The 24313-nt window shown below is 40.8% G+C and overlaps 2 protein-coding genes across 2 annotated transcripts in view; one reads left to right on the forward strand and one right to left on the reverse strand.

Moving 5' to 3' along the window:
* The first annotated feature begins 1251 nt into the window (after positions 1–1251).
* On the forward strand, positions 1252–3989 carry serp2 (stress-associated endoplasmic reticulum protein family member 2). Its single transcript, XM_080037455.1, has 3 exons — positions 1252–1336; positions 3139–3211; positions 3862–3989. Exons 1-3 carry the CDS (start codon positions 1253–1255, stop codon positions 3900–3902), a joined length of 198 nt encoding a protein of 65 aa, XP_079893581.1. The 5' UTR covers position 1252; the 3' UTR covers positions 3903–3989.
* A 1575-nt stretch (positions 3990–5564) lies between these two features.
* Positions 5565–24313, reverse strand: part of LOC307258058 (TSC22 domain family protein 1-like) — a 30775-nt gene continuing 12026 nt past the window's right edge. The window contains exons 2-3 of the mRNA XM_080037452.1: positions 7543–7594; positions 5565–6398 (exon numbers count right to left, since the gene is read on the reverse strand). Of these exons, the coding sequence (XP_079893578.1) occupies positions 6129–6398; positions 7543–7594 (322 nt within the window). The 3' untranslated portion in view covers positions 5565–6128. The remainder of the gene's footprint in view (positions 6399–7542; positions 7595–24313) is intronic.

Consider the following 24313-nt stretch of genomic DNA (forward strand, 5'->3'; position numbering starts at 1 on the left):
CTCATGTTGGCTACTCCATGGGGGAGCGTGTCTATGTTCCCACAGCCCATTGGTCCCACAGCCCGTTGGTCCCACATGTGTAAGTAATCTTATCTAACTATAGCCTACAATAGAGAATAATATGTTTGTGAGTGTGTGTGATTGGGTGTGTCACTCCTATTCTAACCTCTCCCTGTCCCCTTACCCTCACCTTAACCACTTAGCTGTGATGCCTGAACCTAATCTCCAATTTCAGGAACATAGTGAGACAATCGGGCTGTGGGACCAACGGGCTGTGGGAACATATAACCACCTCCATAGCATAACATAGCCTAGCCTATAATTTAAAAATAAGGTAGGCCTACAGTTAATGAACACAATCAAGGCAGCAGCAACTCTCAAGAGTGTCAGCTGACATTCAGAACCCCATCAAAATAATTGAAAATAAAGAAAATTAATTCATAGGCTAGGCTAATCATTAGGCTAACTGTTTCCAAGAAGAGGATAAAAGTAAATAAAAGTAAAATATTTTGCAGTTGCATTCTTGGACTAGTCCTAGGCTATAGAAGATGTATAGGCTAGCCTATTACCAAATAATTGCACCAGTGTTTTTGTTATTAATTAAACTTATTCGGCTTCCTTAGCATAGGCTACATCTCAGCCTGTTTGTTGTAGCCTACTGCCATAAAGTGAATTTCTAACAGGGATCAATTAGATGCTTACGGTCTTTCTTTTTTTCTTTATGTTGTGCTAAAGTTGTGCTTTGTCTATGGTTCAGTTAGTTGGCCTAAAAATCATTTCGGAGATGAACAGACTTGTCATAGCCTACTTTTTTTTGTAGGCTTCTCAATTCATTTTATCGATTAGTGAAGCGCGCCCGTGGTCGCGTGCTCATCTCCGCCAGGTGAAAAGGTGTAAAGAAAACTAAACTGAAGCATGTAAGTTCCTGGGATGTCCTTCACAGGAACACGTTTGACAAAACACTTAACTTTTTTACGTTTTTTAAAACACGGGGAAATATTGTGGTGAACATAAATTGGCTACAATTTGTAAAAAAAAAAACTTCCCGTGCCTACTCCTGAAATAAAAACACTCGCCCATAATGTGTCGTGCTCGTATTTTGAAATAAAATTGAGCCCATTTCCGGTTACCTTCACAGACGTTTGCTAGCTTGACGCAGGGGTGCTGTCGACAGCCTGCAGCCTGCAGCTCAACAAAAGATAACAGGCCAAACAGGCTTATTTATCCCGGTCTTTTCTAATCGTTCCGGAAGATGGTGGCGAAACAGAGGATCCGCATGGCCAACGAGAAACACAGCAAGAACATCACGCAGAGAGGAAACGTGGCCAAGACGCTGGTGAGCCGTTTACTGTCAGCCAGATGCCAGCATGACACTAGCCCAGATAAGGGACGCTCTCCGGTATGAGACGAGTGCAGCAGCATGATGGGGAGGACGGTGCCGGTCGGTCCACACATATGTCACACAGACAGCAACATCTGGGTTCAATATGTCATCACACAGAGGTGTACAATTACGTTATTTTGTTTGGGGCACAGCAGTGAGAATAAATGCTGAGCAGGGCACACCATGTTGATGTATTGAAATGTTGAGTGAATTAAGCATTTATTATTTAATTATATTTTTAAGAAGATGAAGCGATTAATCGATCAAAACTATTTAAATAATTTATTTTAGCATTCCGCCTATCAAATTCTATATTATCCTCCTGTTAGACCTTTTATTTTGGCCTACCTTTTGAATTGTATAGGCCTACGGCTTAATTGGAAATGATAATGCCCCTTTTTATTTTTCAATAAAGCAAGCAATGAATAAACCTTTAGAAAGAACAATTTAAGTTTTAGCCATGAAAGAAACACATTAGACTAGGTTTATGAGCTCATCTAGACTCAATAAGTTATGTAATTCCTTGTCTCTATGAGTTATATTCAGTTTATTAACACATACCATAATAACTGTGTATTTTAAGCAAAAGCTTTCGTTGTTTTTACTCAAGAGTATTGATTGAGGGGAATTTTAATAGGCTTGCTCATCTCCTTTAAACTTCACAATAACAACCCAATAACCCCAATATTACAATTTATTTATTATAAAAATATCAACAGGCCAATTTATAATCAAGAAAATATTGGATCGTATTACAATATTTCTCTTACATATTACATGGTTGTAGAATGTTCCCTATTGTCTTTATGTTGTTGGCTCTCCAACACAAACACACACACACACACACACACACACACACACGCGCGCATATTCACATACATTTAAGATCTCTTTGTAATTAGATTTACCGTGAGGGGCCCACAGGGGAAGATTCAAGTGGACACAAGAGCTGATAGTGTGACAAAAGAGTGTGTTTTGGGTCATAACAAGATTACACTGCTGTATTTCACCACAAACGCTTGAGTACTATCATTTGTGTTCTCATGTGGGATGGTGTGTACAGTAAACATGCCAGGTGTTTCCTTCCTCCCTCTCTCTTATCACTTAAACAAGCACTTCCTCCTGCATCAATGAGACCTTCCTAGTGTCCCTGACTATTCCCATAACAATCTCCCTCACCCAAAGCAGACCACCCGTGTCAGATGTCCAAACATATGACATCATCTGTTGGAGCTGATGGGCTCGTCCTAAATCTGTCTAGACTGGTGACTCGTGCTGTTCATCACTCATCTTTTCCATGAGCCACACTTTGGAAAGAACAATGCTAACCCAGCACATTTCAGGCTGTAATTAAACACTTTGGTTTTGCCAGGGCCACCACAAAGTTGTTATAGAAAACATTTGGATGTGTGACGTGACGTCTTACTCAGTTTGGAAAACAATATAATCTGAGACGGCGGGTTGCAAGAGAAAGAATGTCAAAGCAAAATGTTGGAGAAACAGCAACCACCTGAGCAGTGGTGGAAATGAGAAACCTTTTTGTAAAAATACCCACGTTCAAGCAGATTTACTTTTGCTCTGCAGCATCCGTCACATTTATGTTGTAGCATTAATGTTATTGCAATATATTTGTGTGTGTGTGCATGTGTGTGTGTGTGTGTGTGTGTGTCTCTGTGTGTTTGTGTGTGTGTGTGTGTGTGTGTGTGTGTGTGTGTGTGTGTGTGTGTGTGTGTGTGTGTGTGTCTTTTCCATAGCGACCACAAGAGGAGAGGTATCCTGTGGGCCCGTGGCTGCTTGCTCTCTTTGTATTTGTTGTTTGTGGATCAGGTATGCATCAGATGAGGTGTGTGTTTGCATAATGTTGTTACCTTTTTTGATAGTAAGCTAATTTATAAACTAATATAGTGGTTAAGTACACTCAGAGAGGCTGTCTATGTTCCCTCAGCCCTGTGTTCCATCCAGTTTATATTATAAAGAATTGCACCTGTTTTTCATGCGTTTCATAAAAAAAATAAAAAAAAATAAAAGTAGCTTAGAAAAATGAACATACAAAAAAGAAAGGGCCAGCCCTGCTAGGCAAATGGGGCCTCATTTTATAATTTAATTGAAATGAGGGAAAATAGGGATGACCCATATACTAACATGGCAGTAAGCCAATATAGCTAATATGGTTGATTACATTAACATAGTGGTAGGCTGATGTAGCAAATATGATTGAGCATGGCAGTAAGCTAATGTAGCTAATATGGTTGATTACACTAATGTGGCAGAGTAAAAACCATGGCTAAGAGAGTCAAAGAAGCGTACACACATTATTAATGTCGCCTACCTTCTTTGATACAGAAAATTAAAAACTCATGAATTAAATAAAAAACTTAAGATATTTAAAAGACAATTAAACACAATCATGAGTTATTTATTTTATGAAAAGCAAAAAAAAATAAAAAATTTAAACAAACATGGTCTGTCACTCTCAGCCATATTTCAGATCATCCAGAGCATCCGTATGGGAATGTGATCCAGACAGAGCCTCCAGACTCCGGTCCTCCTCCCCCCTCATACCCTCACTGAGCCTGGCTAACCTGCCCCTGCACATCCCTCCCGACCCTCATCCAGAGGCCCAGCTCACACCAAAGCTTTGGATCCAGCAGACCTCGTAGACAGAGGTAGAGAGAGGCTTCCCTACCCCCCTCCTTCGCCAGCCCTTCCTCTGGACACCTCCCTTCCTTAATCAGCGTTTACAGTGTTGCAGTCTGTGGTACGGACAGCTTTTCTATAGACAGTCTTAAACCACGCCGGCTGGAGAACATGCGAGTCTCATTACCCACTTGTCACCTGTGTGTGTGTATGTGAATGTGACAGTGTGACTGTTAACAGACGTGTGTGTGTGGCCAGTGATTCCTGCTGACAATGTGCCATATATATTTAAGTATTCGTCTGTGTGATGTGAGAAGAATCTTCTTCTTTTTTTCAAATAAATGTCAAGCAATTAGGTTGGGTCCAGTTTTACTTCTGCATTTGAAGAGTCAAGTGTTTTCATCATTTCACAATGCACATGCATAAACACTGATGTCCAGAGGAATTCCCTTTAAAGAGGTTCTCCATTTAAATCCAAGTAAATGTCTCTTCTTTCTCTTGAAACCTTATTATTCATATAGGTTTTATTGTATATGCAAATGTTTGCTTGTGTGATTAGTAGTTTAGCAGGGAATCTTTTTAAGAAAGGGATCCAAGAAAATAGGGGGGTTTAAATATCGCCTCAAAGCAGAGAGGTCTCCAACTGCATTCCATGCACCCTGCCTGGTGCACATCTACCGTAGATCAACAAGAAATAAATAGTGACACAGGTGGTTAATTCTTCTTTAAGCACATTTATTGAAAGTTGTGAAGTGCAGCTGTCAACTGCAATTGTTGTAAGTATGTTACAATATCTTATCCGGTCTTTGCAGAAACATGCACAGAACATGAGCATACAACTGATACACAGAATGAAAAAGAAAAACATCTCCAGAGTTTGTATTTTTTTTTAATGCAGAGCTTTAAGATATTGTTCATCCATATTTACTGTCAAAATAAAAATCGTAAAGGTGCAATATTGCAGAAAGAAAAAGAGCTAAGTGTAAATGGTTGTTCAGTAGAGAATGAATGCTGCAGAAAGGGATTATGGACAACGGTGTTGGCTGTGTGTTAAAGTTAAATAACCTAAACTCCTGTCAATCCAGTCTTGAAAATACAGCATTAAAAATAGACGACACAGACCGGGCAAAACCAGCACGTTGCACCGCTTCAATCTGTGTGACCTAGATAGCATCTTTTGTTTTTCTCCTCCTCAATATTTTACATGGTACTTACACTATACAGAAATATACATAATCTTCTGCCCCTCAAATGTTTAGGAAAAGAGAAAATGCAGCTAAGCCCAATGCCTCAACCCTGTCAGATAAGGTTTTAATTACATGCCACTGCAGGGTTGAGTAAACAGCAATGATGAGCTTTATCGAGGGCAAAATGAGGAGCTTGAAAGTGAAATACTGAAATAGAATATCATCATCATCTCCATAAGAAACCAAGGTTTGTTCATCGCATCAACCCACAGTCGAAGCAACGTCATCAGTTCTTACAACTGTTGTTCAAAATACCCACCCCACCCTTCCCCGACTCCCCCATTCCAGATGGGGCCTTTGTCGTGATAATTGCTCACATTCTTCATTTGTCACTCTGAGAAGGCTTTTTCTGTCTAACACCTCTCAACTTGTAACTTGAGAGAGAGAAAGAGACATTTTTATTTACATCATTCAGCAAAAAAAAAAAAAAAAAAATTACAACCAATACAATCCTCCTACTCATCCACCGCGCTCATCAGTAAATCGACATCACTTAAAATCCAGACAGGCACAGTGATGATTTTTTTAATCTATATGTAAGCATATTGTCGCCACTGATATTATGTTTTGTTTCTTCTTGGTGAGACATTCTAGTTGATATGTCCAAGGGTTATTTGGCAAATGTTCGATGATTCAATCCTTGTCCGAGACCAACCCCCTCCCAATACAGCATCTCAAGATTAACACCCTCTACCGTGCTGTAGTAAAGCAATGCGCTGCTCGTCCCCACTGGCTGAATCCTTCTGAGGGATAAATATGTGCAAATTCTTGTCTTGACAGCATAACCTTCAGCTGCAGAAGGCAAGGTTCAGCTCTGTTTCAGAACTCAAAAAACTGTCCGTCTGTCTGCGCAGACCGGGCTATGCCGAGGGCCCAGAGCTGTGCAGGATGGGCTGGGCGAGGGCTGCGGTGCTCGGGGGTCCCGGCGTGGCTGCTGTTGTAAGGGCGGGAGGGGAGCCAGTCTGGACTTGGGCCTGGAACTGGGCCATCTGCTCCGGGCTGGCCAGTGTCTTCAGCAGGGTGTTCTCCTGCTCCAGCTGGGAGTTGCGATCTATCAGCTCTTTGATCTGCTCCTTCAGGACCTCCACCTCCTCACGCACGGCGTACATCAGGTGACTCTTCACCAGGTCCTGAGACAGACAGAGGTATGGATTAATGACTAGAATACAATTCGACACTTTCATGTTAAAGAATAGCCAGGAGCTCAAGACCTACTGTAACCTCAGTTTTGTCTCAGAGAAATACATCAAACTGCTCTAACAAATTAGACCTCGTCTGTATGTCAAGTACACTTTTAAGAAACAGAAAACAAAAACAAATAAGCAGCAATTTGCCTAAGCTTGACTACTGCCTTTATAACATGTCCAATGTGGATATAAAATATTTTACCAACATTTTGTCGTCAGAGAATGTGTAGTGATGTTAATAAGTGTCACTGTATACCTGGCTTTGTTACCATTAGCCTATAGAATATTGCTACTAAAAATATACACAATGTGTTACTTAGGCAGCAAGTAGTCATGTGATACATATGAATTTTTAAGTGGGCTGCCAACATCTTACTAGAACATGTTATGAGAAATTAATATGATTGAGATACTGGAATTTTTTTGCAGATTTTTAAGGGATGCTATCATAATATAATTTAAATAAATAGAAACTGAAAATTCGAGTGGGTATATTCCCAGGGTGCCACGTCATTAACCCTGCCTACATGGCCACGTGTTGGCCAATCAGAGGCCTTGATATTTATAAATAGGCGTGTGGGCCATACAGTTTGCCTAGCAACAGAGCTGAGGGTAGCGACAACAACAAAGAGTGAAGTGAAAGAGAAAATAAAACTCCAGTTGGTTTCCTAGAAATTAAAAGATCAGCTGTTTCATAAAAACACATGTGAGAACATACAGTTACTGCACTGATTTTAAAGGGGCTTTATAGGCCTACTTAACGCTAAATAACACGTTTGTGGTTTTGTCTCGAGCTAGTAAAAGCGGTTGGATTGAGTTAGGCTAATTGTTTCTATCCACAGAGTAACCCTTGTGTGTTTTTGCTAGATTAGCCCACATGAATAGATGGACTGTTGTTCAGCACATTATAGTACTATAATAGACACAAAAGATGTGACGGAATGCAAAATGGCCTACGATCCATATTTTAATGAAAGCCTGTCTTTCAAACAGAGGTAGTCTACAGTCCGTTGTATGATGTGGATTAAAAGCCAGTGTAGTAGAAGTTAACATTTTAACTAACGAGAGAAAAAATATGAAAACTCACCATCGCTTGTTCAATCTTGTTGTCTATGGCCACAACATTGGCTCCCGATGAACTGCAAAAGAAGACACAGGAAATAAGTCACATATTAAATCAATCTGTGCTGTGATACAAAATTATGGAGCCGCATCATACGGAGAGAAGCAGCCTTTTCTCCCTATATAGAAACGTGGGTCGTAACAGAACCCTCTGGACATTTCTATAAAAATCTGCGGCCTGGTTTCATTGTGGAACAAGTGCTCATGTCCTTCCTTACAAAGCGTTTGTGGCAGTGTGGCCTCAGTGTGAGTGTAAAGATACTGTAGCATCCATCTACTGAGCACAGCCTCCATCACACAGCGGGGACATTTAGGTTTGTGGTGCAGGTGAAGGGAGCCGAGCCCTGAATACAAAGGCAGCTGTGTAATGCGTGGGGCTCTATAACACAGTATTACCTATTGTCGAGTTTGTGGTGCGAGCTCTCTGTGCTCAACAACGACGACAAAAAAGAGATGGAGAAATGTCTCAGCTGGCAGACGCCTAGGTCCATGGCCACGGTGTAGCACGGCGTATTCATGCTGGCCATGTTTTACTGTCCGCGAACTAACAGCCCCGAGTCCAAACTCGACCTCCGCGAGACACATCCACACGCGCTACTCTAAGTACCGTCCGTTGAAGCTCAGGCACCGACCACCACCAGCGGTACAAAATACAATCCAAGGTCAGCTCATCTCGGCACTACACACACCAAATCAGCAGCTCGGGACAAGTCCGCATAATTTATCCAGCAACGAAACGACAAGCCGGCCCCTGATTGGCGGAGACGGAGGCAGTTTGAATAATGTATTCAGGAACGCCCCCACCTGCCGCTCAGCTGACATGTCTTTGCATAAAATATTCTGTGAGTGGAGAGGAGGTGGATGAAACCGGGGAGAACCGGATGGGAAGGGAAGAAGAAAGAGCTGGAATACTGAAAAACAGGCAGGGGAAGGGCAAGGTTTTGGACGGCTAAATTACAGCTGTTAACAAAATGAAACCTACACGCCGATAAAGTGTTGCCTTTGGTATTATTACTAGAAGAATTGAGCCTTTTTTAATTTAACATATTGTCTTGAATTGATCTCCATAATAAGGAAACTGAAAGTGTTTTTAAGTCCTTGTACACTTTACAGGGAGGCCTGTGTTAGAAAATAAGTTTTATAGCCTAGTTTTTCACTAACAAAAAACAATATGGCAAGGTATATTTTTCCAGAAACTGATGGTGAATACACAGCTGTCACAAATTACCCTCATTAGGCTACATGATGTAATCATATTGTTTATTGCATCATTTACCTCAATTTAAGGGACGTTACAATGCATACAATTGCTCACCACAGCATTTTATAGCCCTGTATATTTTAGGCTACTTTAATTACCCAGTTTGGGAACAATAAAATATTACACTGACACCGAGGCACGCTGTCCGCTGGTATACTAACAGTAGGCCTATAGGGTTAGAAAAAATGTCAGCATACGATACAGCCCACAACGTTTCATGTCACAATTTAACTGATTTCTGAAAATAATCAACATAATCCATACTATCAACAGTAACAACAGCATTGTATCCAGAGGATAATAATCAGAAAGAAATAAGCCATTTAACTCTGGGCAGGGGTTCAATCTAAAGGCTTTATCAATTTAGTGCGATATCAGATACCAATGTTGCCCCCGTGTGGCCCTGCACAGCACTGCAGAACTGTGAGGCTGAGCCACTTGATCAAGAAACAAGCCTCTAGCCTTACATTTACATTTCATGTCACATTATTGAGCACTTGCTTAGCAGGAGGGGTACAAATAAGATGTTCAAGCTGTCAGGTTGCAGCTGGAAACTAGTATACACCAATCAATGCAAAGGGTGACCTTTAAAGAGCATCTGTGTGCAGAGAACATGAGCACAGTCCTATTTGTGAAAATATTCTAACAAGATATATTTTAATCCCAACTAGTTCACTTCTTTAGAAAAGTCAAAAGTTAGTGAGATTGCCTTGAATTTATGTTGGCTTTAAAGAAAAACATTTCATACACATACAGTTGTATGCATGTGTCTTTAAATCATGCAAATAGTAATACATTTCTAATAGAACAAAACAATGGCCCTCTTACTCCACTGTAGCACAATCATCCCACTCCCAAAACTAAATCTTAACAGGCATTGTGACTTTAAAACACCCCTTTGAATCCACCTTGGTTGACAACGGTTGATTGCAAGATTCTATGATCAATTTTACTGAGGGATTACTTGTCGGTCAAATGTTATCAAGACGTTGGGAGGACATGGGAGATCAATGAGGTCAATCTGACTCAAACAACATGGCCACATACCGTTCAAAACACTTTATAGAGGGGAGTATTATTGAGTCTCACAGACACACCTAAAACAACTCATCCACACAGAAATGCCGCAACCTCAGACATCCTCCAAACTAGACACCGTCCCTACACACTCTGAAAGGCTGCTTTCACACATTCCACTACACCCAAAACCCTGCAAAAATCATGAGTACACACTCTTGACAGTCTTGGCTCTGATCTCACCCACGGATGCTATGCAGTCCTCGGCATAAAAGAAACAAAGTACAGAAAAACTTGTTCAACCAATTTGAAAGATCTGGTAATGGTTTGTAACACTGACTTAAAGCCAAATGTTGATAAATGCAGGGGACAGGTATGTTAATAGTGCATGTCATAATAATTATGATGATTAAAACGGTTTTAAATGGTTCTAGAATCCAGCTATTCAGCTTTTGAGTACTACTAGTTTATAGCCGTTTTATCAAGGGCCTGAATGAAAAATTAAAAACTAACAATGCAATGTGAAGCAGTGAGACGTGGCAGAAATGTCACCAATATTAGGAGAAAAAATTCAAACCCTGATATATTTGAGTTGAGGTTGGGTGCCATCCAAGTGATTTAAAAGTCAGTATTCTTCAAAAGCAGGGGGCTTAAGCTAACTTGGGTATCACAGTCCTGGAATATTAAGCACAAGAGTACATCTAGATGACAGCTTCTGCTCACCCCTGATCCCAGTCAAACACTTTAACAACAAGCCAAATAGCTTAATAAGATGCTCTAAGCCACACTTATCTCTTCCGGTCTCCTCTATGACTGGGTTAAGGGAATTATCCAGACCCAAATAGCCAGTATGAACACAGCTCTTGAGGAATGAAAACAACGGGTCACATACTCAGAAAACCATACGGAGGCTTAGTAGGAACTGACATAAAAATAAATTACAACTTCATGATGTTCTAAGAAAACTCACATTGAGAAGCACCTGGTCGCGCAAGATAAAGCATTAGACAACACTAGAAAAACAACTGGATCTAACTTGTCATTTTCTGATGTTTCAGGTTTATAAGTGTTAAGTAATACAGGATTGTTCTTTTAGAACAAATTCACATGTCTTTATTTCTACTGCAAAATAATAACCAATGGTTAGTTTTGTCATCAGTAAAGTTGACATATTGTACTTTTCCTGTGATGCTAGTCTAGAGATGCTAACCTCACACAAGTACTGCTTCAGTACAGGTACTTAATTTTATTACCAAACAATATAAAGTTTTTAATTTATAATAGACTGTGTTACAGCTAGATCAGCCAACTGATGACCTTGCTGCTTTGTTGTACAACACCACCAGCCCACTGACCTAGTGAAGCCACTGAAGAAAGGAAAGACCTGTATGTGTGCAGACCAATAAGTGGACTGGTGGATGTTCTACTATCTGTTGGTTGTGTTTGGAATTTAAAATACATATGAGCAAACACTTTCCTCAAAACACAAATGCATTATATCTATACATAATTCATACATTTCTAACATAAATATTTTTTCTACGTATATAACTCAAAATAAGTTACATGTTTTTCTCCTATAATAATAATCTGTTGTGGATAATATAAACAAGGGCTCTTTTATAAAATAAAGAAGCTCAGATACACAAAAAGGACATTCTCAAAACTCTAAAAAGAATGTAAGGCATTGGATTGCATAGGTGGACCTAATAAACTAGTAACTGTGTAGTACCTCATGGAAATGTAGGAGTTTTCACATTTTCTTACAACAAATTAGAAGCACAAGCAAGACTTATTTTGTACAGGAATATTTCTGCAGAGTTATACGTTTCCATATTGTTGCAGAGGAGGGGGTAACTTTATGTGAAATGATGATAACCAGATGGATCAATGTGTTGGCCACACAGCTGTTACAACACAACACAATATGGCAAGCAATCTTGTGACAAAAAAAGGAACATGCTGTGGGTTCAATTACCCTGAATATATTAGAAAGTGGAACAAATCAATACCACGGATGTAGGTCATCTACGTTTACAAGCTTTCATTCAGTTTGCTACACATTTACACACCCTCTAATTTTTACTATAGATATTCAATGTACCAAACTTGCAGTGCAATGAGTGACCCAGCAAACCCGGTTTATAGTATCCCTACATGTCAATGCAGCCCCTTAAGCTAAGAATGACTGAATGAAAAGGACAATATAGCCATGCAACCCTTTGTGTCGCAGCTATTGTAGTGATTGGCCCGAGCGGCGCTACACTGTACCCTTGGGGGGTTCCTTGTCTTTATTTTACCTTTTGAGGTGCTGCTCCAGCTCCCAGAACAAAAGTTCCATTGCCATCTCGTCATGGCCTTGCCCTGGTACACCCCGTACTCTCATGGAGCAGTCCGTCAGCGGGATCATATACTCTCCAAAGTAATAGAAGTGGTGCGTCTTGAGCTTCTTTGTTAAGTGTTTTCGGACCCCTCACCCCCCTGCTATCCCTCCCGTTCCTTCTTAAATGTGGTGAACAGATCTGGGTCGCGCCCTACAGATGCATTAGACAGTGCAGAGATGCATAGGGAATCCAAGGCAGCGCGCCAGGTTATGATGACTGTGTATGTGTGCTCCTCATCTTTCCTCCGTCTGTGTCATCCATTTGTGTTGTGAATGACTGACTAGTGAGTGCATTACAGTAGCTGGGTGAACAGTGACGTGTGATCATGTGATACTGGGTGTTACATAAAGCATCAACAGAGATTAGCATGGGGCCAGTGATGTCCGCACTCCTAGGCTATAAGCCTATAGCCTGAGACACAATAAAGTTCGGAGCCTCCACTCTTTACACATCCCATCAGAATCACTAAATCTCTGCATAGGGTTCTACCATCCCAAATAGTGTGCATCGCAGGCAATTATGCATCTTTTCAGAACTATGTTTTATAAAACACAAAAAGAAGGCTGCACTTCTGTAGCCGAAGCCCTCTGTAAGATCAACAGGAGACCCTGTGGTTCGGGGTATTATCTTGTCATTTCTCTTTGAAAGGCTGCCTTAAGATGGCTTAGCGCCTCCACAGACAGAAAACACAACACGCTCTTGCAGAGCCTCTGCTGGCTTAGAGACGGCCGGCCAAGAAACAACAGGTAACGGCGGAGCACAATGCAGAGAATTTCACTTGTCCCAACAGAGTGGATGTGCCATGGTGAATCAGTATCACATGACTTCTGGATGGGTCACAAAGTCCTGCAGCAACCTTGCAGCATTTGCAGCTCACACATTGAATTAAACATGGTGTTATACTGGCACACCATACCTTTGTGTCAGAATTCACCATCATTGCTGCAATGCTATGTGATGTGCTTATCACAAGCAGCTGATGTTGCAAAGAAAATGGTCTTTTAATCAGAAAATTACTTTTTCTGATGCCAAATGGAAAGTCTAGCGCTGCATGATTTTCAACATAAAGCACTAGCCTACAGTTCAGCAAGACCTCAACAGCAGCATGATTATCACCACAGTACAGAATCATGTGGATCTACACCTGTGCACCTTCAAAATATACACAGATACACTATACTAAAACACCAGTTCAACAAACAGTGACAACACTGACCAACATTTAAGGCCATGAAGCTGCAGCATCATGCTTTGTTTCATATTCACGGCTGCCTCTGACGGTTGTTGCAGAAGTTCATCAAGTAGCAAGTCATCGGGTAAACACTACACTACCCATAGTTTCCTCACTACTGTTTATGATTCTCAGTTGATGCCTTTATGACTTAAATAAAATAGATATAATGGAAGTCTAGATTTTGAATTCAGAGAAATAAAATAATTATCATAATATCTTCGTTTAATATAGTGCCTTTCAAGAAACCCACGGAAGCTTTACAAAAGTACAGGCGGATTAAAAGAAAGAAGTCACACGTGCAAGGACTGAAAAATAAATAAACACTAAAACACACAGTAATACTGTTGGCTAAATTGAATGGGACAATGTTAAGAAGATATGGTGCTTGAGAAGTTTCTTAAAGTGTCCACAGAGATAATCATCAGAGGAACAATGAGTCTCATTCCTCATAGTCACTTATAGCAACTTGAATTATTTTGACAGCTTGTACACAACTGCATTAACAGGACTAACTATCCAGTTTGAATATGATGTGAGCTATAGTATGTCACTGTATAATTCCTGTTTTTTTTTGGCTAAAGTCACAGGAAGAGGAACTGCCCTCCATCAGCTCTGTATCGGGGAAATGCAACCTCTAAAAGTTAATAAAAGGGGCCTGGCATGTCCCAGCGATGAAAAAAGAGACCTATTGAAGTGTTGAATTGTAAAGGCTTTTGGCTGAGCTGTAGTTTGATAGTGGAAAGCACACACAGAGACTTTACCAGTAAGCCCTGGCAGTGGTTTTTCCATAGTCACACCCTGACTATGGAGAATGACAGAGAGCTACTGAGTGAGTCAGTCAGAGAGGCAGGGAGGAATGATGAGTGGCCATTTTGGCCCCCATACGTAAGTGACAGAGGTGCTATTGGAGCATTTGGGCTGACAGCAGCAAGTCCTTAGTCCTCACTCCACACACACACACACACACACACACACACACAGAGGGGAGGCGGGAGAGAAGGAGGGAGAGAGTCATCCAGAGCAAGAGCTAGAATGGCCTCGATCCACCGCCTCAGCATCAGTACTGTCTTCAAATAGTCACGGACGGATGGAGAACGGATGCAAAGAAGACAAATACATTTTTTTGACCTTTTCACTAAATTCAACAATTTACAGGTAAGATTTGTGGGAAATAACAGGTTTTTGCTCAAGTGCATTGATTTGTAAGATACAGTACATGGTTGTGCACTGGTTCAATAATCAACTTAGAGAGCAAACTGTAGGCTACACAAAATAATGAAACGTAATCCTCTCCCACGTCACACCACAGCAGATCTAGTGGACTATCTGATCAACCTCAAGCACCAGTGATTATTCTGCCCATAAACATACAGGGAAACTGCAAATAACATCCAGCAAATGGGCTGGACATGCACAAACAGGTCCTAGAACATCCCTAGAAATGATTAAAGACTACTGAAATGAAACCAGGTCACAATTATAGCTGGTGACCCTTCTTCTGCTGCAAATTGCTCTCGATAGTACGTTGTTCAGCAGACAACGGCTCCCCACTCTCCCCTTCACACACACACACACACACACACACACACACACACACACACACACACACACACACACACACACACACACACACACACACACACACACACACACACACACACACACACACACACACACACACACACACACACACACACACACACACACACACACACACACACACACACACACACACACACACACACACACACACACACACACACACACACACACACGTTACATAAGTGTGTGTGAGCAGCTGGTTTGAGTAATGTGGAGTGAAACCTGGCATTAAAAGGATTAGCAGCCTAAGAACACACAGCGCTCTGAGTCCAGACAACAGAGGGCAAAAATAATGCCAACCGCAGCAATACAGACAAGTAGGGAAGGCACGTCCTGGGGTTGGAGGGAGAACGTAGTTTTTCAAATCTCCTTATAAAAACAGAACCTTCCTTAAACAGCCAACCCAGAAACACAGTAAAATTCAGAACTGCCTTCATGTCAAAATGTGGAATATCAAAAAAATCCAATTTTACTATACATTTTTATTCTGCTTTACATACATCTGATTGCACTTCAAGTATGGAAATTCCCCATCATCAACAGGTTGTGAGTGTTAGTTATCACACTTCACCATAAAATATTATATCATCCCATCCTTACTTGTTAGTTAGTTGTTGAAATTATCAATGAGTGAAGTCAAAATGTATCTTCGAAACAGGTCACTGTAAAATAGTATTGTCTTACATCTATTGTTAGGTTACTTTTTTTTAAATGTTTATATATATATATGGTATGTATGTACAGTGGATCAGTTTGAAGTTGTTGAAACTGGTAAAACTACATCTTAGAAAGTATTTGGGGAAAATCTCCTCACTTTCAAAGTCTTGAACTCAAAATGCTCCTGAAAAATTGAGGAAATTCCTGTTTATCTCCCTCTTTGAATGTAATCTTTTTTTTTGTCTAGTCTTGACTCATCTCTTAGTATGATGAAGGGAGAAAGATAAGAAACTGATGTCTGGGTCATAATGCTTTACAACACACCCTGTTGCAACACAGCCTAGTGGCTTACAGAATACCTCTGTTTCTGTTGGCTGGTGGTGGGAGGCTGTTTTTGTCCGAATACTTCACAGAAGCGCCAGAGTAACTGAGTCATCCTTCTCTCTGGCCCTCATGGCCCTAGCCTTCACCTCAACCAGTCTCCCTGGACAGGTCTCAGCACAATCTGTAAAGTGGGCGGCTGCACTCCTAATGTGATTTATCTTTTGGCCAATACGATTGACAGCATCAGCAGAGGTCCTTTGCCTCTCTTAGTAAGTTTACAATTCCAAAAACATCTCCCCTGACTAGAGCGACTTTATCCAATTCAAGACACAGCATTAGTCATCTAATTACGTCATTATGTGCACCCACAACATTTCATAAATTTCACTTTGATTTTGCTGGTGGATTATTTCTCCTATTTGTTTGAGCCTCTCTGACCTGACTCTGACCGCAGTTCATTTGATCTCTGGGGCGTTAATGAAGAATTGATCCGTCACTGACCCCTGGGGAAATAAATGGAGAGAGCGCCACCATATATTTCTGGTTCAGCCTTTCAAAACTTCTCTGGATATCAAGAATGTCTACTATTGCAATTTTCTTTGGCAACTAAAGGCCAACATGTGTCTTTAGTAATATTGCATGGATAAAAACAGATAATGACCGTTGATGAAGTCAGATCAAGGGAAAATGAATCTGGATCCTGCTCTGTGTTCTATGTAGGGATGCCGTGATATTGTTTCATGGTGTTGAGGCGCACACACCGATTACATAACTTTCCTGCCGGCCACATTGTGTTTTTTCATTTTTTGATGGACATAAACACCATTTGGTTCATCAGCAGCATGGCGCACAAGTTATTCATATTTGGAAAACAATTAAACCGAAAGTGTCTGCTCGGAGCAGGGTCGTGACAAAGTGCAGCGGAGTGTCATCGCGTGGCGAGAAGAGAGTTTAAAAAGACGATGACAGAGGATTTGGTTTCAAAGTAGAAAGCAAAAGTGCCTATTTGGCAAATCATTTTTTATTATGGCAGAGAGTTTATCAATGCACCTTTTTATTTTTACTGTTGCCAGTTTTCATGAAAAAAATATAATAACCTTCTAAGCATTTGCTTTGTTCCAAAAGGGGAGGATCTAAAGTCTAACGTTAAAGATCAAAGTAAGCCCTCTACATCACCGACATGTCTTTTCTTGAAATGTGCTGCATAGCCTCATCTCTTTATTTTATGTCCAGTCGGTGTTAACAGTAATACCTCAGTTAACTACCCGGTGAGATGAATTCCACACCATGGCTGGCAGTCCTAGTTCTTTGCCTTTTAAATTAGATGGTAAAACAGGTCAGGGAGAGTTCATCAAATCAATAACTTCGACGCAAGCAAGCCCCGACACCTGCCTCGACCCCGGGGGGGGGGGGGGGGGGGGTTGGGCGTGTGTGTGTGTGTGCGTGTGCGTGTGCGTGCGTGTGTGATGCAAGATTACAAGTGAAGGGAAGAGGACAAAGCAGTGAGTGGCTCAAGTAATGACGATTCCACCGCCAGGGGCTAAACCTCTGACGACAGCAGAGCTATCATAAGAACAGCTTACAGCTACAAAATAAGTGCTCGATATATAGTCATTTCCAGATACAAAGCAAATACAAATTAAGAAGCCCTGTAACTCCTTTGTAACTTGTTAAGTATTGTTAAGGTGCTTGCTGCAACCTGAATCCACTGATTTATGGTCAATTTTAAGTCAGGAACTCCTTAAATAGGATGGATTGTCTTTGCTTCTTTCTAAATAAGCAATTGATCAAGCTAGATTCCTCACTGTCTGATGTTAGTGAACCAAACATTGTATACATACAAGTACAATGAGGCCAGCTGGTTCAGAATCAGAGGTCCTTGTAACAGCAGCAGACAGTGTCTGCCCTCTTATAACCTGGCGTCTATAGCACTTATCCACACTAATGCAATCAGAAGTGGGTCAAAACAAAAATAAAATAAAAAAAGTCTTACCTGTAATAGCAAAAGGGAAGGCCATAGGGAAACATGAAAGAAAGAAAAATGAAAAACAGATTATTACAATATACCAGGTTGTCAGGAAGTACAGACGAGTTCATTAAAAAATATATAGACATCCGATATGTAATATTTACATTCAGAAATCAGAAAGCAAACACTTGCATGGCTTATTCTGAAATAGTTTGAAGAATCAATCCAGCATGTTCACACAATGCTGGCTGATTTAAGCTTGTATACACTGCCATCTGGTGGAAAAAAACAAGGGCCACTAGAGCCCCTGCATGCCTCACTCCCAATTAAACCTCAAAAAAAGTTCCTTCATAGATCTCCTGTTGTACGGTTGGATTCCTGATAAGTGATCCGTGCCTGCCAGAATGCAGCTAATTAATCCCATACTCCACATCTCATGTCTTTGTTGTGCCAAAAAAAATATCTGACAGGTGAAAAAGATTCAGAAAGTCCGCTGAGTCACTTGTTGCTTCTCTTTGAATACACATCTTCATTAAGTCTGCAAGCTATCCTTATCTCATCTCTGTCTGGCAGCTTAAGGGAGTAGATTGATTGTTTGTCTTGGTGTCTTGTTGAAGCAAAGTTACTTGGAATCATTGCAGGTCCAGACACGTTAAAAAGGAAATGTACTTTCTTAGGGCGCTATTCCATTAAATGTTACCAGCTGTACTCTACTCTTATCTCCTTTGGTAGCTGGTCCTTTTCTGGAAGTCGGTTTCCATTACAAGATAGTACCCAATGATAGCACAGTTGTTTTTGTAGCTGGACGTCATAGTGGCATTAGCGGCTAACGTTAGTGTCTATGGCATAGAAAGGCATACTCTATGCGTTTGTCTTCATCAGGGTTATTATTTGCACATTTAGTTTTTGGATGAAGTAACGTTCCCTTGCCGCTCAGAGAAACCTGCCATGTCATACAACAAAGCTCTGACCAATCACTGGTCTGCAATGTTTAAAGTCAATGGTTGCGTTCCGAATCGCATACTTTCTACTATATAGTATGTAGAAAAAATAAGATTTAGGATGTCCCGATTCTTGTGGCCAGATTTAGGATGGTTAGAAGTACCCGGATGTCCTACTTCATGCGGCCAAGATTGTTAGTGTTGAAAAGTGCATCCTATTTGGGCGATTCTTCTGACCCACAATCCAGTGCGCACGTGAAGTGACGTCACATCGACGAAGCCTCCATATGAAAACAAACGGGGATGCGACGGATATAAAAGCAAGAGGCAAGATCAAGGCGCAATGTTATGATGAAATAAGAGAGTAAAGTATGTCCCAATAGTATGCCTACTGCATCCTAACTAGATTATTTTTATCGTCGGATGTAGTATGTAGAATAGAAAAAAGAAAGAGTATGCGATTCGGAACGCAACCACAGTTTAGTGCCTGGTCCCTGGAAAGAAGTACAGATACCAGGTGGTACAAGGTACTTTTTCAAAGTGGAAATCCAAAAGAAGCTAGTGCAGTAGAGTAGAGCTGGTACCATTTTGTGGAAAGCGCCATTCATGTATTGGGGGGGTATGGTTGGCTAACCCTGTACACTTGCAGCATTACATTGGACCACTATTGTTTGGTCAGAAAGTGATTACTCTGCTTGTGTGAACAAAGATCTGGAGTGGAATTTGTTTCCGGTGTATCAGTTTTGGCTCTGCTGCTTCACTTTCTCCTCCCAGCATCGAGGCTGGCATGCCAGAAATGGAATACTCACACCCACAATCATTTGACTAGTCAATGTGAAGACATGTAGGGCTCAACAAATAATATGCTGCCTCATTAACACCATCCCATGAACACATATGTAAATGCTTTTGATGAGGCTGGTGTATATTGGCATGTCACAGCTTGTCAGCCAGCAGGGGGTGGTACAGTGCTATCTAAAGAGCTGAAATGGTTTGCAGCCGACTATATAGTTGGCAGTGTTGCAGTAGTAAATGTGCCAGAACAAAGGAAATGTATTAGAAATGCTACGCTACAAGCCAATTTATAAAAAGTGATTTGAGTAACTTGTGATTTCTGGGCACACACATGGTGAAGAAACAAGTATCCCTGTGTTTTATTCATGCAAATAAGAAAAGCAGCTGGCTAGACTATTGAGTAGAGAAAGGTTTTTTTTAAACTACACCCCTCCCTCCAGCAGCCTTCCTCATTCAGCCACAGAGCATAGAGAAGGGGATTAGCTCATACACAAAGCAAGAATGAATATCAAACCCTATGGGAAAAGACACTAGCTGGAAAGAGCTGTTGCGTCATCACAGCCTAGCAGAAAGGCTGAAACCATCCAAGTCAGATCATTTAACCGTTAACTGCGTGGGGTGACAATTCACTATTATCATCCGTGCACTGACAGGTTGTTATTTTTGAGCAATATCGCTAAATTGAAAGGATTTTTTGTTCTACAGACAGGATTGCCATTTCCAACTTGATTGGCTTTTCGCTCAGCTAGGCGTTACCCTACGCCAACACTAGCTTCAAACAGGAATTAAATTAATACTGATCTCCTCTGACCCACTATAATAATTAATAATAATAATAATATCAATTAGAATTGATGTATTTAACTTTTTGATTCTTGAGTAGGGCTGGGCCATAAAACGATAATAATTATCCTTATAGAAAATATAACCAATGTTCAGTTAAAGTATGATATAATTTAACTACCAATACAACAGGAGAGGTGAGTGCTAATGCACCTTAACAATAGGCTTGAAGGTGGAGCAGAATAAAAATACAAAAAAGAAAGGTCACTGAACTTCAGTATTTTGGAGAAAACAGAGCAGCATGCACTGCTAAAGTTCTGTGCCATAGACACACGTCAGCAAAGATGGGTAATAAAACACACTTGCTTCTTCATCATCTCAAACAATATTACCTGTTACGAGTACACAAAAAGTAAGTTCCAAACAAGTGTTGTTAGTAGACCCTCGTAAAGCACCAGGCCAGTAGCTAGAATAGCTGACATCACAATTAACAATCTGGTTTCTCATTTACGAGCAGAAGCATTACTCAAGGTAATATTCATCAGATTAATCAATCATGAAAATAATAGTTTGTGGCACTCATAACCACTTCCTTTTCTAATGCAGTTCCAACATCTAGCATGAATAAAATCAAGTGTTAAATTCAGTGTATGAAATTTAGAATCAAGTGTTGAATCCAGTGTAGGGCTGGGCGATATATCGAATATATGCGATGTATCGCGAGATGTTCTCCATGGGATGTATAAAATGACCCTATCGCGACCATCGAATACAAATTGGCACGTAATGTGTTTTTTTTAGCCGCCGCCACCGGCAAACTCGCTGGTGTTCGCTTCTCTCGCTGTTTCCTGTGGCTCTCTGCCTCTCAGACTCACATTGTGCATTGGCAACTCACTCACTCCCCCCTCCCAACCAGAGTCTCCTGGGCGCTCACCTGTGACGTAGTCTGCAGTGCGCCCTGTGTGTGTTTACTTTTATCGCCATGTGAAAACAACGAGAGGGGGAGAAAAAAAGACGAGGGCTCTTGTGCTCTTATGACAGCCGAAAGAGCGGATGGAGGGGCCGAAAGACGGCGATGGTGGCCTTCGTTCATAGCTTGGACCTTTTTTTGTAGGTCTGTGCTTATGAGAAGAAGCACACAGGCGAACGACCGGGGGAGGCGGGTGCACATGACAGCAGCGGCCGCTGTACACCACAGCCTGCCCTGGTCCTTATGAGAGGAAGGCTAGTGGCTACACATGCGAAAGAACGGGGGAGGCGGGCGCTTGACAGAATAAGCGGCCGCTGTACAGAGCCTGGCGGATTACTCCGACTTCACGGAGAGTTTCTAGTCCAACGTCACACAACCACGGCATCACATTTATTACGGGCAGCCTCATAGGTCCATGTCAGCACCAAGGGAGGTGCACACCGTTTATTAACTAAAAGTCTATGTAAAGTAGGCTACATTTGCGAGTATTTTTTATAAAATAAAACATAGTGTTTTAGTGATATTGCAGGAGGGCTAGATCAATAGGTATGGATAGCATCCAGGAATGGTGCATCGGTTAATGCAAGGAATGATGATGATGAAACTTTGCTTTCTTTAGACTATATTATTCTCAGTAGTATAAATCTCCTGTAGACAGCTGTGGTGAATTTGGACTTGATAACACAGTGGACCAACACCATCAGATGACATGGTGCCTCAAATCATCACTGACTGTTGAAACTTGACAGTGGTCTTCAAGCCTCTTGGATTTTGTGCCCCTCCACTCTTTCTCTAGACTGTGGGACCTTGATTTCCAAATGAAACATAACATTTAATTTGGATCAGTGATGATTTGAGGTATCATGTAATCTGCTGCTGTTAGTCCACTGTGTTATCAAGTCCAAAGTCACCACAGCATCTACCAGAAGATTTTAGAGCACTTCATGCTTCTGTCTGTTGACAAGCTTTATGGTGATGACAATTACCATTTCTAGCTAGACTTGGCACCTGCCCACAACACCATAAACCACTGGTAACTGGTTGACTGACCATGGTATTACTGTGCATGAATGGCCAGACAACTCTCCTGACCTGAACTCCTTAGAGAAACTATGGAGTATTGTCAAGAGGCAGATGATACACACCAGACCCAACAATACAGACGAGCTGAAGGCCACTATCAAAGCAACCTGGGCTTCCATAACAACTCAGCAGTGCCACAGACTGATAGCATCCATGCCACGCCGCATTGAGGCAAGAATTCATGTAAAAGGGGCCCAAAGCAAGTACTTAGTACATATGCATGATTATACTTTCTAGAGGGCCGACATTTCTGTATTTAAAAAACTTTTTTTATTGATTTTATGTAATATTCTAATTATCTGAGATTTAGAATTTGGGGTTTTTATAAACTGTAACCCATAATAATCACAATTATAACAAATAAAGTCTTCACATATCTCACTTTGCATGTAATGAGTCTGTATAAGATATAATTTTCACCTTTAAAGTTGAATTACTGAAATAAATAAACTTTTGCACGATATTCTAATTTTTCGAGTTTCACCTGTACACTATAGACTGGGAGCAACTGCTCTTAAAGCGACAGTAACCATTATAAATGTCATAGCCTTTTATACACAGACTACTATTATGGAGCAAAACCTGTTCTGCATTTAAAGTGTGGCTGCTATCTTCAGGGGGTTAGTGGTGATAAACAACTAGTAAGTGGTTGTAATGAGTCATAATTAGTGTTTTCAGTTTACAGATTAACAGAAGATGGAAAAAACTGTTTCCAAATAAAATAATGCTGGATCCATTGTATGGGAGTGGAAGGATGTGGAATAATCAATACAATGTGCAAACTCTTTGCCATGTGCAAGTTTCAAATTGTTCCAATAGAAAGCACTAAAGAATATAAACAAGATGTTGTTTCATGTAGCCTAATGCATCGTTAGTGCAGACACATTTTGTAGGGACTATTTAAATCATATTACTGGTGTGATGTTATGCAAAAAATAAATTAAATTGAGCATTTATGCTCTAGAGGAGATTTGAAATATATCGAGATATATATTGTGTATCGAGATACAGTAAAAAAAATATCGAGATATTGATTTTAGCCCATATCGCCCAGCCCTAATCCAGTGTATAAATTGTAAAATCTAACAGACTTGTAGATAAATCGTCATTGCTGCACACAAGACACCTTCTAGTCAAAAGCTGTTTTTTGATTAGTCAGTGTCTTCTTGCGTGCAACATGTCTCAAAAGGTTCTGGCGACGGCACACATTTGCATTTGACATAAAGTTACAAATAAGTGAGTTCTGTGCACAGCCTGAAAAGAAACTTTAGCTGGCCTGTTCAGCCAATCAGCCCTGACGATGTCATCATCTTGTTATCAGTTACTTTGCCGATATCCTAGGATGACCTTGGTAGCTTGTCAGGTTTAGTTTGTATAAAAATACATAAAACAGACTTGGAGGAGAAAAAACAGGGATGCTCATGCCGATAGCAAAGTCATCCAACGCATTTTCTGAGTAGTTTGTGAGTGTCTGTGTGTTTGTGTGTTTAAGTGTGTGTGTAATTCCTGGAGCTGACTGGACAGTGTTCTGGCCACAGGAATGCCGTCCATGAATCAGCACATTGCCTGCATGTTCAGGGGAATGACAGCGGCAGCGCTCTAAAGCCTAAACATAAAGAAATGCATGGTTGAACATGAAACCTCAATCAACACCAAGTCCTCATGTCATACACTAGACAAATATGTTGCTGGAGATAATAGGCGGCTTAAATTCCC

The sequence above is a fragment of the Ammodytes marinus genome, assembly GCF_949987685.1.
Source record: "Ammodytes marinus genome assembly, chromosome: 12".
NCBI lineage: Eukaryota > Metazoa > Chordata > Actinopteri > Uranoscopiformes > Ammodytidae > Ammodytes > Ammodytes marinus.